Here is a 13,450-nt window from a genome sequence, read left to right on the forward strand (position 1 = left end):
CAAATATTTTAAAAGTATGCCGAAACAAAATATTTTAACCTCTTTAAATCCTGAAAATAATTCCTTTGACTTTCAAATAGTCAACCTTTTAATGAAATACATTATTTTAATGCTAAATTATATTTAAATATATAAATACACATATACTAAAATATATTTATAAAATTCATAAATTTACGAGGGATTACAGTAATCCTCACATGTTCATGAGCTCAGAATCCCAAGTGATGTTAGATCGTTGGGATTGCTCATACAGCGAGACGCGACGCTCGCCGTTGGTTGTTCATTGTCTGAACCATGATCGTCAATCGTTTCTTCTACCACTTCCACTAGTCATCCGAGGTTTGCATACACCATCATCAGCACTGCCCAGCGACACGCTTTTTCTACTAGATTTTGTATCGTTTTTATTTCTTTCCGTATTAATTGGAATATACGAGCTCTTAAGGCTCGTTTAGGTTTATTTGTTTGTTTTAGTTTTGGTTGTATTATCATTAGGCTGTACTTCCTCTTTTAATTAATGTACGATTTCTCGATGTAAAAAAAAATCAAAAATAAGCATGTGGATCCACAATCAACAACGCAGTAAGTTATAATTTGAACTCAGCCTTTTCATTGTATGACAATCTAATTTATTCATCTAAGACCTGCTCTTCACTGATCATAATGCATGAGACAACATATGAGACCAAATTCTACAGAAATATAGTAGAAGATATAATTTAGTCACAAATACTAATAGGCAATTCACTAAACAATATTATAAAACAAAATCAATCAAAGTACTAATTAAGACTTATAGAAATTGTTCCCTGGATCCTCGAGAATTATACATTTATCACCTAAATTTTGTATAACGATATGTAGCAAGACGACCTTGAATCTAGAATATTGATTGAATGGAAATCAAACCTTTTTTGAACATGCTTGAAGCAATTGGAGTATTATATTGGAGTGATTTTGGTGATGTGAAAGCGTGCCAAAATCGAGTGAAAATGAGGCTATATATAAAAAAACTAAGATAAGGAAATCTCTTAAAGATAAAAAAAAAAAAATAGTGTACATTGCATGCACAACCGTTGCAGCCGAGCAAGGAGCCTGCGCTTCGCGCAAAAATACTTTCATTTCTCTATGTTGCTAACGGCCTCATGCACAAAACACATTAGGATGCGTGTCATGCATATACACATCTGACTGACTTTTGTTTATTATCCGAAAGTAAAATATTTTTTTGTCTATGATTACTTATTATAATTTGAATTCGGAAAGCTCTTGTCCAAAATATAAATTTGATTTTTCATAATATTTTAATTTAGAATTTTTATACTAAAACTACTATTAATTAATTAAAATTTTCAAAATTTGGCTTTAATAATAAAATAAATTATCATGAATAATTAAATGACCTCTTAATCATGGGCTTGGAATACATAAAAATACTTGTCTTTCTTAAAATAATTTTGGCCTTAGCTCTTATGCTTGCTTTTCATTTGGATTAGACCAATTAGGATGATGGTATGTTTCTTCATTGAGTATTAAATTGGAGAGACACAATATTTTTATGGAATATAAAACTGCATATCGAATAGTCTGACTCTGCTTCCAATATTGCTTGTATTATGTATATTTTTATATGATTGATTATTTTTATTGCTCTCATCACCCTTAATATATTTGTTAATCAAGGACCTAAATAATTGTTCTCATGCCTAATAGGCATTAATTTGGTTGTTTAATGAACTTATCACAAAAGTTAGTTCTTTACGTGTTAAATTAACCGACTAAGATTAAATTTAAAGGTGCACGGAATTATTTTTTGTTTGATTATTTTTTCGCATAAAATTAGACAATGAGGCGTATTTTTATTTATATTTTGGTAATATGAAGGGGACTCGCTTAAGGGGAGATATGGGGCAATTTCTCAAAGGAGTCACATGAGGTTTGATCCCTAGACCTAAGAGATAAGAGATGGGAAGCGATACCACTACTCCACCACCTCAACCTCATACAATGAGTCGTACTTACTAGAGGCCAATATGGGTGAATAAGATTCATGATCATATTCATACATTCATCCCCAAGCTCAATTTTGATTCGTTAACCAAATATGTAGTCATGATGGAGAAACTCACATTGGATAATGTCCCTTTTGATTGTCTCCTTTGATTTCCTAGTTATCCAATTAAATTTATAAATCTTACTTTAAAAGCTTCTTGGCGACTTCTTCTTCACTACATTTTCGAAATCAATAACCTTCAATGTAGCATTCAAGTTTGCGCTCATATCGCATAGGCCTATAAATCCACCTGCAATATCTGATACAGAAAAAATGCACAACAAATTTGGATATCGGATTTTTTAGAATTCGAATATCCGATCCAAAAACCCCCTTCATATCTTTTATTTTTATATTCTTTTTTCAATATGTAGCATATTTTTTAGGTGTGCTAATGCATAACATTTCGTCAATAAATTACTTAATTTCCTTAAAAGAATATTGATGAATGACTGGTGAGAAACATCCAGAAAAAGGAATCAAATTATTCATTTACTTTATTTCATGGGTGGAAAGAAATGTTTTATGGTTGTGTGGAGGATACACATATGTATACATTCCTTTATTTCTTAATATGCTTATATATATATTTATATTTGTTCCTTTGCATAATCAAACATAGACTTCGTAAATTTCATAAACTAAGAGTTGGTGCTAATTGCCAATTTCAAACTCGAAACCGCTAACATCCAAAGTCGTGAACGTAAGCCTCTTACATTTATTCTATTACTCAACTACTAGTTATTTATTTATTTATTTTTGCAAAGAAGGAAATAATAACATTTAAAATAATTTAACGAAAACGTTAACTTCCATCTACCTACTGCTCATTTTTCTGGTTTCCTGTATTTTACTCAACGACTTCTACTCTATTTAGTTTGTTGGTGTCTTTCAACTCTCTTTGTATGTCTTTCCTCTTTTATTTATATTTTTATTTTGGAAAAATCAGGTTTCACTTTTTCTCGAACTTTTTTTTTTATATTGATTGATTGATTGATATAAGAAATACCCATTAATTTCCTCTTGTTTTGGTCTTTCATGAATATTTGATGGGGTTTTGCAGCTGGAGTGGAGAAAAGGAAAATTATACCCATTTGTTGGGAATTTGAAAGGAAGATTAAGGTTAAAACAGATGCCAATCAATCTGATTGATGCTGATGGGTTGCCCAGAATTCTGTTGACTGAGCCCATGGGATCATCTGCTGAGGTTTGATCCATTTTTTGTTACTTCATAGGTTTTTTAATTTTTTATTTATTCATTTATTTTTGCTTTTTTGGGAAATGTTTTATAATTGGTTAGATTGGATGTACTACTCTTTGACATGCATATATCAAATTCCTATAAGTTATTTCCACTAAATAAAAAATTCCCATAAAGTATAAAAAAAGTTTTTTGAGTTCTGATTTTTGTGATTTGGAGAAATGGGTTGAAAAACTGCTTGATCATGGATGAACAAAGCGAATTGCGAGTTATATGAGTGATCAGAGAGCCAGTACATGGGACATTACTAATTTTAGCATAGTGACTTTTCTAATTTGGGTGAAGGATGTTTCCTAAAATTGGTGAAGAAGAAGGATTATAGGGTGGTTGTTTCTTAATATCTTGTGAAAGTTATCTATGTAATTTTCTGGTTTTGCTTTTAATATAGAAGGGGAAAATATTCTTTTTGAGGTGTAAATCATGCATAGTTATATATAAATGATTGTAAAAATGTGCACAGTTTAGTCAGTTCTAAATTTTGTTTCATTGAAATCTGATTTAATGCTCAGTCGTCGGTATATAGAAAGGAGGGTCCGAAATTCGCTTTGGATTTGTGATGGACTGCTTGGTAATCAAGCAATAGTTAAGTAGGAATTTAGGATTTTTATTCACAGCCAAGATTAAAACAGGGTATAGATGAATATGGGAAAAGCTTCTTTCCATGTTTAACAACAGTACCAAATTTTTTTGTGGTGATTGGCTCGGTCCTCGGATATAGAAGTAAGTGACTTTTTTTTTTAGGTGCTACTCTATGGGGGGCAAGTTGTTTCTTGGAAAAATGAACGAAGAGAAGAATTGCTTTTCATGAGCAGCAAGGTAATGGACTTTTTTTTTTTTTTTTTTTTGACAAATTCAATCCTTAATGTTTTCATTTAGATCTTGAAACATGGATATTATATTCCTTGAAACTGCAAATCATGTTCAGAAGGATACAATAATGATGGATTTGATGTTTATGTAGTTGTTACGTTGTTTTCTTTCAAAATTGTTAGTGTTAGGGTGACATGAGAGTTATTAGCCATGAACACTGATATAGAAAAAGTTACAGAATATATATTCTGTCCATATTTGAGAGAATAAAACTGAGTGGACAAATAACTGGATTGGAAGTATCCCCAGAAAAATATGCAAAGATGACCAAACATCTTTTTTCACTTTCGGTTCTCTTCAGATCAGTGAAATGAGGATGACCATAACTTTTATCTTTTTATCAAATGACCTATTTATTTACTTATTTATGCCGTGTTACTTGTTAACATTTGCTCTGCTACTGAATAATGGATACAGGATGTCATATCTCTGTCATCTTTTCCTTAAATGTGGCAAAAAACTCAAGGTCCCTGCGATAACCAAAATAGTTGTTTAATCAACTTGAAGTATGCTGATGCATTTGACATTGACTGATATGAAAAATACCTTACTGATGCTCTGTGTTAAGTTAGCTAAATGACATTCACATCGTCAGAAATATAACATAAATGACACATAAGTTGAAGAGATAATGCATGTAGCTCAAATCTAATTTGAAGAATTGGCAGGTGAGAAACTCTAGCATAAGTTCTTTAAAATCTCCGTCACCCTTTTTCTTAGAGCATCTTTAAAGTCCAAGCTTTTGGTATGTGGGATACGCTTATGCTTTTGTATTGGATTTTTGATAATTACTCATGTCCTTGTTTGGAATAGATGCCTATTACTTTCCCAAAGTTTGACTGCCCTATGGCATCGGCTCATAAGATTTTAAAGTGATGGATATCCAATTTTTTCCTGCAAGCCTGTCTAGAAATGGGCTAATATAACCAAAGCGAGCTGATAGTTATTTGTTTGAATCTTTTTTTGCTGACCACGCACAAGTAATGATGCTTGACAGGCCATATGGAAACCACCGAAAGCTGTCCGGGGAGGGATTCCTGTCTGCTTTCCTCAGGTTAGCCTATTGACAAGAAATCAAAATACAACTTTTATATTTTTGTAAATCCGCATTCTTATCCGCTATTTTCCTGTTGTAGTTTGGAAATTTTGGCTCACTTGAGAGACACGGATTGGCTAGGAACAGGATGTGGTCACTGGATGACTCTCCAGCACCTTTGTCTCCTGTAACTAATCAGTCGACTGTAGATCTGATATTGAAGTCCACAGAAGATGATCTAAAAACATGGTCACAGAGGTCTGCTTTTATCGTTGTCTTACAACTTCAAATATAAGGTAGCTTCGTCAGCCATGCGGATAATGTGTTCTAAAAATATATTGTATTCATGCAGCTTTGAGTTGAGGCTTCGAATTTCTCTCGGCCCCGGGAAGCTCACTTTGATTCCTCGTGTTAGAAATATCGATAACAAAAGCTTCTCTTTCATGTTTGCCCTACGGAATTACCTGTCCATATCAGATATCAGGTTTGGTACAGATATTTTTTTGTTGAAATCACGCTGTTTAGAATTGTAAACCCCATTTCTAGAACTTTTGCAATCCTGTGGTATATGAGAGAACTGATGCTTCTTGTTCACTTATGTCACCTTCAAAGCTGCATAAGTGGTCTTCTAGTATTACGAACAGAAATTTTGGAATTTTCTTTTCGAAGGGATGCATGATCCACTTTAATTTGCAGTGAAGTGCGCATTGAAGGTTTGGAGACACTAGATTACCTTGATAATCTGATGAACAGAGAGAGGTACACAGAGCAGGCAGATGCAATTACTTTCGATGGTGAGGTACTTTATTAAACTTTTATCTACCATTTTGACTGTGTTTGCACATTAGGCAAGTCAAAATATATTATTAAATAGCTAGTTTTCATTCCTTTCAATCCATAACGACTACTCTATTGTAGGTTGACCGTGTCTATCTGAGAACACCGTCGAAGATTGCTATTATAGATCATGAGAAGAAGCGCACTTTTGTGCTGCGTAAAGATGGCATGCCTGATGCAGGTATTTACATGTTTTATAATTCCATTTCTTTTGGACCTTCCTATATGTATCTTTAACTAGTTGGATTGCGACAAAAATAGATATCTGACCAGTTTATCATGGTAATTATTTTCATCAGAGATTATGCATTACCTGCTAACTGTTGGTTAACAAACCCCTACCTTAGGCTTGGCCAAGAAAATACTTGGTACTTCAACAAGACTAGAACTGAACATTAAAAGGTACTGGATGTGGTATTCTAGGATGACTACCAAATAAATTGCTCAACGCTTTAAAGGATTTGGGTTATCACTTATCATTTATCACATTAACATACTCCCTCCTTCCAGAGTTACTAGTCACTGATACAGTTCTAATACCTCTGTAACTTTTATGTTCTTGCCATTTGCTTTGGGGTGTTACCAATGAAGACAGTTAATGGTGGAAACATTAATATCATATAAGAAGTTTGTGTGGGGAAGAAGTTAATTTAGGAGAAATAAGAAATTAAATCCCAAAAACATTGGCAAGAAAAAAAAAACCAGAGTGCTATCTTTAGAATGAAGACACATTTCTTAAAAATGATAATGGTTTCTGATTATATTTATGCCCTCAAAATTCTTGTGAGGATAAATACTTGACATAAAACAACTTTTATAAAAGGATTTTGTGAGATCTTATAGTATCAATCATTAGGAAATTTAAGGACAATGTGGCAACTAACTATGAGCAGAGTACGTTAGAATTAGGTGAAAAAACAAAGAAATACATTGGGAATTCTATTGATTGTATGAATCTATCATGGTTATGCAAAAATGTCATATATATAGGGGTACAGCAAAATCGTCTTTTTCTTTTGCCTGACTTGCTTTAAGATGACAAAACGAAACCTATGATATCTGCATGCTATAAGCTTTAGGATGGTTTGTGTAATATCTTCATTGGACCTTTACAAAACTCCTTGATATGTGGTGAACAGCTGTTTGGAATCCTTGGGACAAGAAAGCCAAGGCTATTTCTGACTTAGGAGATGAGGACTACAAATCCATGCTCTGTGTGGATTCAACTGCGGTTGAATCACAGATCGTCTTGAAACCTTCAGAGGAATGGAAGGGCTATCAAGAACTTTCAACTGTATCTTCAAGTTATTGCAGTGGGCAGCTGGATCCTCGGAAAGTGCTTTATGGCTTTACCTGAGTGCATCCCAAAAAGTTAACTCTTGATAAGTTACAATTTCTGCTCCTTTTTTACATCCGCAGAGATTATTTTGTTATTATTCGTATTCTGGCAGCTCATACGGCGATCTTTTTCTGTGGACTATCTATTACAATGAAATCATAAAACGATAAACTATAAGCAGATTGATGCTGGTCTTGTAGGATCTATAATATATATGAGTGCTGGTCAGCAACCAGGAGTTCACGAAGAAAGAATTGAATCGTATGAAAGTGTATGCTTTAAAATTCAGGGGAGATTGATGACAGGAGGAAGCTATCTACAGATTTTTAGTATACATTGCATCATTTAAACTGTTACTTTGTATCTAAGATGTCATCAACATCAGCTCAAAGCTGGAAAGTTATCCGGCTGCTCCAAACTAGACAATTGTCTGTGCTATTTAACAATATTTTTCTTCTCACGAATCTGAAAAAGTATTGTTTGAGTAAAGTCCTGAGAATCAAGTTTTAGGCCGAATACATGGGGATCCCAAGAAGCTGAAACAATTTTACAAGAAGCCAAAATCTGTTTGGGTAAATGGGGGAGAAACACCACAAGCATTTGAAGACCAAATTTCGTCCCTTAAGCAACTGTCTTTTCATCTTTGGTCGATATGGTGTCGAGAGATTTATATCCTGAATAATTTTCCTTCAAAAACCTACTCCCTCCATTTTTTTCTTGTTACATTTTTTAAAGGAGAAATTCACAAAAATGGGCCTAATTATTACCCATTTTCTTTATAAATCCCAACTATAGATTATTTTCTACAGGTTTCAAGTTTACCACCTTGTGATTTTTATAAGTCCTGAATTACATATTAACGTTTTAAAAGGTAAGATTTTAAACGTTGGCCCATTTTATAGGTATTTGTCACTTGCTGAAAGTGTTCGAAGATGGTAAATATTTAAAAATCTTACATTCTAAACCGGTTGTAAGTAACTCAGAACCTATGAAAATCACAAGATAGTAAACTTGGGACCAGTAGAGAATAATTCATAGTTGGGACTTATCAAAGAAAATGGGTAATAGTTGGGCTCTCTTTTGTGAATTTTTCCTTTTTTAAATGGTTGTTTTTTTCATGGCCCACCAAAAATTACAATATTTCCCATCAATTTTTTTTTGACATCTTTCAACATGTAACTAGGAATCTCTAGAGAACCTCAACTTTTACATTAAACCCTTTCTATCGTAAGGTCTTGTTATTTGGACTGAATGGATGGAAATTCAGTTCAATTTAGCTAGTTTCCTCACCGTTTTTAGTACAATTTAGTTTATACAAATTAATTTCACTTTAGTTTCCAAAAAAATTCCGCTTCATGGCTCTAACAATAATAGTCCTCAGCAACACATACACACTTCCCTTCGTAAAAATAATTTCACATTCACTGACTCAACAACTAATACTCCATGTACGCTACATCAAGGAAGGAGGGGTTGAAGACTTCGTCAATCCAAAATGATTCTCTTGCTCATGCATTAAATTATGTTGTATCTCGAAACACAAATTAAATGAAACACATGAGTCTAAGTGTAGAAGACGAGGAAAGTTTGCGCATCCATCAGAGCAAACCATGCTTGGACAATATGTTGCTCATGTATTAGAATCTGAGAGGGTTAACAAGACCCTTATTCAACCCTAACTTATGGCTCTTTATTAATCATCTTAATTGCAACATGATGGTTTGTAGCTAAAACTCTTTTAGGTCGGTCCAACACCAAAAAAAACCTTATTTTAACCCTTTTTTTGAAACATGACATTTGTTGGATCCTATTGGCTTCATGAGCAACATTCATATGATGTTAATCATGAACGTCGACCATGTATACATAAATAAGATGTGGATCATGTATTGGAATGTGAGAGGGATAGAAGGACCTTCATGCAAACCTAACTTTTCACTCCTATTAACCATCACTATGTTGAAACCTAGTTTTAATGATGACAAAGGAACAAAGATGCAAACTAAGTACTGGACTAACAAGTTGTTTAAGTGAGTGAATTTCAAGGTATCATTGAAAGGAATAAAGAGAATACTAAATCGAGGAAGAAATCAAGGTTGGATTTTGAAGACTAAGTGAAGATGTTTCTCTATTTGGTACTGGAGCAGCATTGGAGCAAGAAGACTAAAGCGAGGCTTTTTAATTCTAGTTCCATTGTAAAGGAACGAGTAAAGATGGTAAGGAATATTGGCAGTTTTGTATGAGAATGATAGTTTGTTCCTTGGTAAGGAACAGACGAATTGGCACTAAACTTATAAGTTAAAGGAACTAGACTTAGGTTGAAGCATTACAACGGTACATTGATGGCAGTTGAGAAAATGATGCCTAGAATGTAGGTAATCATTTTATTTAAGGAAAAATCTGATTTTATCGAAAATCTTTTTAAGGAAAAGATTTTATTTTTTGAAAGATAATAAAAATACTTTTCGATTTTTACGGAAGTAATTTAAAGATAATATTTATATTAAAATGATTTAATTTCACATTTAATAATTAATTTGTTTTTAATTAAACCATATTTTCTAGTACTGCTTAAAGTGGTTGCTATAATTGAGGAGCAGTAACTAAAAACACTCCCACGTCTAAAAATGATCATAGGATTGTGGGATGTTTGAGGAACGCGTTCCTTGGGGTAGGGAACATCATTGGATAATGGTTTTTCACAAATACATGTTTTAATCCCACGTTCTAAATTACAAACACTATAAATATTAATGTCTGATTAAGGTCCAAAGTGTGTCTGACTAAGTGATTTAGTGAGTTTAACTAATTAAAGTGTCAGTACCTTCATTCTCTCATAATAGCCATTTGTTCTTGCTTTCTTACTCTAATTACACTAAGCTTATTATTCGTTCAATTGTATTTTGATTTTTGGGGGTAAGGGGACCTTGAGTGAAATTCTGTAAGAGAGAAGCTTTGAGTAAAGCAAGTGAGAGTGAGAAAATGTCGAGTGAAGTTCAGAGGAACTGCTGTTAAGGGAACAGTGGCTCAGGAACTTGAGTTTAGGAACTCAAGGTGTGGCTCGTGAGTAGAATTAGGTTGTAACAAAGTTGTTTGGCCTAATTAGTGAAAGAGTTGAGTTTAAAATCCCTAGTGGTCGAGGGCTTTTTTTCTTGTTGGGCCCAAGAAGTTTTTCCTCGTAAAAATCCCTTGTGTTCCTTTAGCTTGTTTATTTGTTTAAGTTTGAATTTCCGTAAAAAGTTACGTTTATTTCTACACATACAATTCACCCCCCCCCCTCTTCTAGTGTTCCTAGTGAAATAACAATTAGTATCAGAGCTAGAACTTACGAAAGATAGGAAACCCTATTGAGAAAAAGATCCAAGGAACAATGAATACCACCGAGAAACTTGAGGAAGGTTACTCCACGCAAAGGCCTCCCATGTTCAATGGGAAGTTCTACTCTACTGGAAGAACCGAATGGAGATATTCATCAAAGCTGAAAACTACCAGGTATGGAGAGTCATTGAAGTTGGTGATTTCGAGGTCACAACTACAAATGACAAAAATGAGGTAATTCTAAAACCCTTCTCGAATATGACAAAGCTGATTTTGAAAAAATGGAAGTAAATGCCATGGCTTTAAATGTTGCATTGTGGACTTGGACCCCATGAACATAATAGGATCATGGGATGCAAATCCGCAAAGCAAATATGGGATTTACTAGAAGTAACCACGAAGGAACTAATGAAGTCAAAAGATCTAAAATTGATTTACTATGAATCAATATGAACTGTTCTCCATGAAGACTAAGGAAAGCATTAAGAGATGTTTACTCGTTTTACTAACATTATTAATGAGTTAGCTTCTCTTGGAAAGTTTATTTCATCTAGAGGAACAGGTTCGAAAGGTTCTTAGGAGTCTTCCTAAGGACAGATGGATGGCTAAGGTCACTGCTTTACAAGAAACAAAAGACTTCACTAAGTTCAACTTAGAACAGCTGGCTGGGTCACTTATGACTCATAAGCTTCACCTTGACACTGAGTATGGTGAAAGCTCCAAATCAAAATCCATTGCTCTCAAAGCAGATGATGAAGATGACTCTGACTCAGAAGAAGAAGAAGAAGAAGAAGCAGCTCTCATGGTTCGAAAATTTCGAAAGATGTATAGGAACATGAAGAACGGGAACTTCAAAGGTAAAACTAAAAATTTTCTAACAAAGCTGCTTGTCGTAAATGTGGAGTACAGATCACTTCATCAAGGAATGTCCACTTTGGGAAAATGATAAAACCAAAGAAAGGAACGAGGAACGCTTTGCTGAAAGGAACAAAAATCCAAGGCACCCTTCTCTAAGGCAAACGTTCGCAAGGCAATGATAGCTGCTTGGGGAGATTCAGAGATGGGAGAGGAAGAAGAAACAACAAATCTTTGCCTCATTGCAAACATTGATGAAAAAGAAGATGAAGAAAATGTTGAGGTAAGCCAACATGGACTTGAGTCAGACTTAGATTGCAAAACTAGGCCTGAAATATATGATCTTCTTTATGATGCAATTCTTGAATGTAGAGATGAACGTGAAAAACGTGAACAAACTGAACAAGCTCTTAAAGTCTGCAAAGAACACATAGAATGGCTTAAGAAAATGAGAACAGATGTTGAAACTAGATTCTTTGATTTGTTTGACAAAAACTTAAAAATCAAAGAATATTATGAAAGTGTGAAAAATGAAAATTATCTAATAAATTTTGAAGGAACAGATCTCTAATCTTAAGAAGGAACCGGTTGTTGCAAGGAACAGAGGCAAAACGATGGTTGTTTCTAAGTGGATTGAGAGACCACAGACTAAAAGAAAAGAAGGTCTTTGTTTTGAAAACTACAAGAAAAGGAACAAGAACAAGAAATATGCTGACCTACCTAGTGATAAATTTTGTATGTACTGTGGAAAAGGTAGGTCACTACATTAATCAATGTCAACTAAAAACTGAAATGATTGGCAAAAATGTGAAGATAAGTAACAAGAAATGGTTTGTCAAATCAAGTCTTAGTCAAGAACAGGAACCCACGAAACAAGGGGTTCCTACAACTAACAATTTGTTGATTTTTGCAGGTTGGAGTGAGGGGGAACAACACATGGTATCTTGATTTTTTTTTTTGATCCATATGAGCCACGAAGGCGGTACAAAGAAAGGGGGGGGGATTCGAACCTGTGACCTATTGTTCACAGCACCTCAATCTTAACCACTAGGCCAAGACATCCTTGGTACGCATGGTATCTTGATAGTGGTTGTTCCAAGCATATGACAGGAGACAAAACTAAGTTTCTCTCACTCTCAACCTACAAAGGTGGAAGTGTGACATTTGGTGACAATAAGAAAGGTAACATAGTTGCCATGGGCAAGGTTGGTAATCACCATCACACTCCATTGAAAATGTATTTTTAGTTGAAGGTCTAAAACATAATCTATTGAGTATTTCCCAATTCTGTGATAAGGGAAATGTTGTCGAATTTAATAACGAAAAATGCTTGATCATTAAAATTAAAACTAAGAAAGTTATCTTGGAAGGAACAAGGAAAGGGAACACATATATTGTGGATCTTGATCTTGTTCCTAAACTCAATCTGACGTGTCTTAGTGTAATTGAAGATGATTCACTCCTTTGGCATAAGCGTCTAGGACATGCTAGCTTCTCATTACTTGACAACCTTAGATCAAAAGATCTCGTCTTGGGATTACCATCTATAAAATTTCATATTGATCAAGTTTGTGATGCATGTGCCCGAGGAAAGCATGTTAGATCCTCTTTCAAATCTAAAACTATAGTAAGCACCACTAAACCATTAGAATTAATTCATATGGACTTGTCTGTACCTATGAGAATTCAAAGTAGAAGTGGAAAGAGGTATGTATTAGTTATTGTGGATGATTACTCTAGGTATACATGGGTTATTTTCCTCTCTAGTAAAGATGAGACTTATGATGAGTTCCTTGTCTTTGCTAAAAGAGTTCAACATTTGAGTGGTCACAAAATAATGCATATTAGATCTGATCATGGTAAAGAATTCGAAAATTA

At 34.0% G+C, this 13,450-nt stretch overlaps 1 protein-coding gene across 3 annotated transcripts; it reads left to right on the forward strand.

The window, feature by feature from the left end:
* The first annotated feature begins 2,600 nt into the window (after positions 1-2,600).
* Positions 2,601-7,859, forward strand: LOC104896765 (putative glucose-6-phosphate 1-epimerase). 3 transcript variants are annotated; one of them, XM_010683551.3, is made up of 9 exons: positions 2,601-2,759; positions 3,120-3,263; positions 4,059-4,133; positions 5,185-5,241; positions 5,324-5,481; positions 5,576-5,707; positions 5,920-6,022; positions 6,142-6,241; positions 7,200-7,859. In XM_010683551.3, exons 2-9 carry the CDS (start codon positions 3,189-3,191, stop codon positions 7,415-7,417), a joined length of 918 nt encoding a protein of 305 aa, XP_010681853.1. In that variant the 5' UTR covers positions 2,601-2,759; positions 3,120-3,188; the 3' UTR covers positions 7,418-7,859. The 3 variants fall into 3 exon arrangements, with proteins under 3 accessions (XP_010681853.1, XP_010681855.1, XP_010681854.1); XM_010683553.4 differs by lacking the exon at positions 2,601-2,759 and adding an exon at positions 2,810-2,959; XM_010683552.4 differs by lacking the exon at positions 2,601-2,759 and adding an exon at positions 2,883-3,005.
* The last annotated feature ends 5,591 nt before the right edge of the window (positions 7,860-13,450 follow it).

The sequence above is a fragment of the Beta vulgaris genome, chromosome 6 (assembly GCF_026745355.1).
Source record: "Beta vulgaris subsp. vulgaris cultivar EL10 chromosome 6, EL10.2, whole genome shotgun sequence".
In the NCBI taxonomy this organism is placed as follows: domain Eukaryota; kingdom Viridiplantae; phylum Streptophyta; class Magnoliopsida; order Caryophyllales; family Amaranthaceae; genus Beta; species Beta vulgaris.